Source organism: Carya illinoinensis, chromosome 1, assembly GCF_018687715.1.
Source record: "Carya illinoinensis cultivar Pawnee chromosome 1, C.illinoinensisPawnee_v1, whole genome shotgun sequence".
Lineage (NCBI taxonomy): Eukaryota > Viridiplantae > Streptophyta > Magnoliopsida > Fagales > Juglandaceae > Carya > Carya illinoinensis.
Genome location: NC_056752.1, coordinates 39,492,593 through 39,497,986, shown reverse-complemented (window position 1 = coordinate 39,497,986; position 5,394 = coordinate 39,492,593). Strand labels below are relative to the sequence as shown.

General features: G+C 38.3%; 1 protein-coding gene across 1 annotated transcript; it reads left to right on the top strand.

Annotated features, from left to right (window-relative positions):
* The first annotated feature begins 343 nt into the window (after nt 1–343).
* On the top strand, nt 344–3,213 carry LOC122302645 (exopolygalacturonase-like). Its single transcript, XM_043114019.1, has 5 exons — nt 344–667; nt 1,396–1,707; nt 1,830–2,119; nt 2,254–2,482; nt 2,586–3,213. Exons 1-5 carry the CDS (start codon nt 428–430, stop codon nt 2,811–2,813), a joined length of 1,299 nt encoding a protein of 432 aa, XP_042969953.1. The 5' UTR covers nt 344–427; the 3' UTR covers nt 2,814–3,213.
* Nucleotides 3,214–5,394: the final 2,181 nt, after the last annotated feature.

Here is a 5,394-nt window from a genome sequence, read left to right as displayed (position 1 = left end):
AAGACAATGAAAAATACCGACTGTGACTGGCGGAGGAACCGATGATAATGATAAGCTGCTGTCACAAGATGGTGGTGCGAAAGTGGTGGTGAATTTGTTGGTAATATACATGGAGATCAGGTTCGTGGAGAATAAGTTCAGGGAAGCCATGCACACAAAGCATCATACCATCAATTAATTTAGACAAGAAAATTTGACAAAAACACTAATTAATATTCTCTATCCGTAGACTTAGATGGCCCATATAAAGAATCTGTATCGCTGGAAACCAAGTGTTTAAATAAAGAGGCATAGAAAGAGAGCTGATTTCCCATTTAATCGAAGAGAGCCTCCACCGGAGGCTTTTATATTGTAGAAAATGCGTAAAAGGTTATAAAGAAATCGGTGCTGGGATTTGAGAAGGTACGTCCGTAGCTAGGACGCAGCAATGGCAGACAATAATGCAGCAGGAAACTGGGCTTCCGTTCACGCCACCATTCTGATTTTGTGCTTTGCAATTGCCTGCTGCTGCAAGGCAAAGGGCATGTCGCATGCACTTGTTGATACTTTCCTGGGTGCTAACTTACGTCGGATTACTTACGACATTCGGCCTGGTCTTAACCATGAGAAAGTCTTCAACGTATTACACTTCGGTGCCAATCCTGACGGTCGAAAAGATAGCACCCAGGTAAATATAAATAGTTGTATTACACCAGCTTAATTTATTGATCAATGTTTGTTAATGTAAATTCATGTGGTAATCACAAGCATGCATTTTGTTCTGGTCATCTTTTATGGTTGCATAGAAAACCTAGAGGAAAAAGATGGAAACATGGATATATATAGTGAAAGCATTTATATAATAAAGATCGACATCATGCGCAGTTGCAGTCAAAGATTCTCCATAATCCCATCGATCTTATTAATCAGAAACAAGCTGTGAATATCAGTTCTACTTAGTTTTTAATACACTTGGTACGGTCTTTGACAAAGTAATTCCATATTCCTCGATGCTCTTTCTCCACTTTTGTCTCTCTTTCCCAAAAGAATTTTCTAGATGGCCTTTAGAGCAAATCAGTGCCAAACAATCAGCAGTACTACTATCCCTAGAAATGATATCACTATTTATTCCAAAACTATAAATTGATTAAAATAAATCAATTTTATTATTTATTTTATATTTTAATAAAAATTACCAAGAAAAACAAGGCGAATGAATTTAAGCATATTTCATTCTCAAACTTCCTCATTAATGAAGAAGTTTTTCATATTCACAAAATTAGTTGGCTCCATTTATATATAAAGTGTATCTCAAATGGTTTATGAATAATAATAAAATAATAATAAAGTAGTTTGAGAATATCTGAAAATAATTATATTCCTAATCGAACCTTAATTGAACTATAAACCCTGCAGCCGTTCATAAGAGCATGGCGTGCTGCATGCGGCTTCAAGGGAAGGTCGAGTCTACTAATCCCCGGAGGGACTTTCTTACTATCTGAGATTGTGTTTGCAGGGCCATGCAGCGGCCCATCTCCCACAATAGTTCAAGTTATAGGGACATTAAAAGCAACAACGGATATCAGAGAATACTCTTCCTCTGAATGGGTCTTGTTTCAATCCATCAGTGGCTTGGTAATTAAAGGAAGTGGGACTTTTGATGGGCAGGGTGGTGCTGTTTGGAAATACGACTGTAAGGATAACAAAAACTGCGTCCAACTCCCATCGGTAAGCTAGCTGCTTCCTCGATCTACCTTTTCAGTAGTAGATTTCCTTTACTTGAGATAAACTGAGTTGAAATTTAGAATGGTTTGTTTGTGTCCATTTGCTGTTCTAATCATTTGGAGCAGAACATTAAGTTCAACAAGGTCACCAATGGAGTCCTGCAGGGCATCACTTCCCTTAATAGCAAAGGGGTTCACGTATTCATCACTCAATGCGAGGACATCAGGGTACACAACATTCGTGTAATTGCCCCCGGAGATAGCCCCAACACTGATGGCATCCATGTTAGCCATTCCAACAACGTGCGAATTGCTGAAACCATCATCCGCACTGGGGATGATTGCGTCTCTATGATCCAGGGAGCCACAAACGTCGCAATCAACAAATTAACCTGTGGACCTGGTCATGGCATTAGGTAAATAATATTTATATGTATTTAAAGAGAGTTAGGTTACAAATTTACAATAATGGTTACGTTACATGAGTTTAATCATGGAAAGGAAACCCGAATTACTTTTTGCTTAATTTTGATCATGTCCATGACGTCAGTGTGGGTAGCCTCGGCAAGTACCGTCACGAGGAGGATGTGAGAGGCATCGTTGTGAAAAATTGCACCTTGTCTGGCACAGATAATGGGGTTAGAATCAAAACATGGCCAGGATCTGATTCAAGTTCAGCGTCTGGCATGCTTTTCCAGGACATCATTATGAACAATGTGAAGAACCCCATCATTATAGACCAGCGATACTGCGATAGATCAAGCAAATGCACGAAAGAGGTCGGTTTCATTCGCCATATTTCCTCTGTACAAATCTCTCCCTTTTTCTATATATATATCAGCTGCTCGATCTGGTACTTAATAAATAAATATGAATGTGCAGCCATCGCGTGTAAGGATCAGCAACGTTTATTACGTAAACATTAAGGGAACCTCAAGCTCAGCAGTGGCAGTGAATCTGATGTGCAGCAAGCAGTTTCCTTGCCAAGATGTTCACTTCTACAACATCGATTTGAGGTACGAGCTGAAGGGAATGGGTGCCAGTACTGCTACATGTGCCAATGCAGTAGTAAGGTATGGTGGAAGACAAAACCCACCACCTTGCAAATAGTGCAAGTTGAAACTTGAAATTAATTTAGGTGGAGTTGAAATTGTGAAGCAGGTAGCAATTTCGCAGATCACTTATCTGATCGATCGGTACGTAAAGTGATTCCAAATTGGAGGCTTATAATTAAGTGTGTTGGCCATTAGGAGTACATTTCTTTTTTACCCCAATTAATTGGTCTGAGACATGATTGGCACTAGATTTGTGGGAACTGTTGGTATCTGTTTCTTTTTACCATTATTTTCAAATTTTGCAGAGATCATGTATCAAGATTATCCTCTGTGACATCCCCAAGAAAGACAAGAAATTAACTTCATTTTGGTTGTACTGTAAATCACAAATCAATCTTCTATTCAATTGTACGTGATTATATTAGAAATTGAAACAAAAGCAAGACGTGATCAAAGCCCTTCCTTTATGTAACAAAATTATATATACGAACCTTCTGTCTTCCAAGTTTACCCCATGACGAAATCTTAATATAAGGAAGAAGGACGTTGAATTCAGAAATCCGCGCCACTTTATGATCTACTGTATATATCTCAAGATTAAAGGATCCACCATAATTGGATTATACTTCAAGACTGAAAATAGTCTGAAGATACCCTTACATTTTTCTTTTTTCTGTTTTTGAAAAATAAAAAATGCTTCATATTCTTCTTTTCTTTCTTGTTTTGGTTTCAAACGTGGGATATGGAAGCTAGGGGTGGCTGCCCACCCGTGTACCCCACCCAACAGGGGCGGAGAGTCAGACTTTTTCCCACACTCTGTCTCAGCCACTGTATACTCCCTAACCTTGTCCGTTCGATCGAAAGATGGGTGGCTCAGTCCACCGTCCGTATTCCCTCCCTCATGCGCCATCGTCAATCCAGATCCGCACATGGAGAGCCACAACTGTGTCTCTTGATTCGTGGCTCAGCCACTCCTCCGCTCCTAAACTTGCACGAAAATAAAAAATTTCAACCAAATAACCAACGAAAACCGAACCAAACCTAGCCAATCGTGTGGTCATGGGTCTTCGGAGAAGGAGAAGATGAAGATAAATACAACGAAGAATACGATGAAGAAGAAAAAGAAAAGTAAACTAAGAATACAGGAGAAAGAGGCTAGGAGTGGCAGGAGAGGAGAAGAAGCAGAAGAAAAGGAGCGATAGCTGAAGGAGAGACTAAGATGAAGTGATAAATTTTTTTTTTTTTTTTTTCTTTTGTATTTATAGGTGGGGCGGGCTAGCAAGTAGAATATCACCTGAATCCCGCCCTCTTGCCAAGGCCTAAAGGAAGCCCTACAATTCTAACGAAATATCGCTGCTACACCCACCTACACTGTCCATCTACTGGGAAGGTTTTTTTTTTTTTTCAGATACTTTTTTAAATATTTAAACAAATAAAGATCACAAATTTATTAAAAAATAATTTATTAATCATCAAATAAAAAAATGGGCGAGGATCCTTGTTGAGCCCACCATTATTCTCTAAGGCAAATTCAAGACCTAAATTTCGAAATAACATGAATAACTCTTTTACTTTTTTTATTTTCTTCTGATTGGGGCAATTTGGACACCGTATTTTGACCATAACTTTAATTACAGATATCAGAATCACGCACGGGTATGAGTATGCATCTTTTTTAGGCAAAAATCCATTGTTTTCAATTATGTATCCCTATTTTTTGTTTTTTTTATTTTATTTTATGGTAATATTTCATTTATCATTTAAGCAGTGATTCTAAATTCGATTTGGACTAAATTTTTAGCAGATTATTTTTTTAATTACGTATTTCCTTTTGGTGTGATTATTGGGATTTTTCTATTTTTGATAAAATTCTAATATTGTCGATTTTTAGTTATTACATCTCAGCTAGTGGGTTGATTTCGTCATTCTTGGATTTGATAATTTTGAATCGAACACCAGAGTCATTTTCTCTGTATTGTTTTGTGATTCTCTTGCACTTCTTCCCGTGAATTATCTGTTAAAACTAACATACAAAATAATCTCTATTCTGTCTGGTGTCAGTTGGTATTAGAGTTTCAGCATCTTTCTTGTGGTGATATCTCATCAGTTTCCATGGTTGGTGATTGTGGTCATGGTCATTATGGGCAAGTTATGACTGAGGAAGTCCCGCACCGTAATTGTAGCATTCAACATGTGATGATTAAGGATTTGCATAGGCAAGTTGCAAAGTTAACCCGGCGTCTAATGGCATAGGATATTAGCAATCATGAGATGGAAGATCATGTTCTAATTTCAGTTTTGAAAACCTGTATCACAATCGCGCTCTATTTTGGAAGCACCGTGGCTGGGAGAAGCGTCATGAGGACCTCAATTTTTGAGTGGATCTACTCAAGTTTTCTGATATGTTAAGGGCTAAAGGATTCATTGATTGGTTGAATGAAGTTGAGCGGATTTTATATTATAAGGAAGTCCTAGATCATGTCAAAGTAAAACTGGTCACCATCAAACTCAAAGGTAGAGCATCTGTGTGGTGGGAGCAATTGAGGCGATCACGAGACAAGTAGGGCAAGGTCAAAGATTACTGATTGGGAGAAGATGAAGGGTTACTGCCTTCCTCTCGGCTATACTCAAACTCT

Bases quoted from the DNA above. Each gene is read 5' to 3' on its own strand.
- LOC122302645 (XM_043114019.1), top strand. From the start codon at position 428: ATGGCAGACAATAATGCAGCAGGAAACTGGGCTTCCGTTCACGCCACC. The intron at 668-1,395 runs GTAAATATAAAT...TAAACCCTGCAG, and splicing joins GTCGAAAAGATAGCACCCAG to CCGTTCATAAGAGCATGGCG. The intron at 2,120-2,253 runs GTAAATAATATT...CCATGACGTCAG, and splicing joins GGACCTGGTCATGGCATTAG to TGTGGGTAGCCTCGGCAAGT.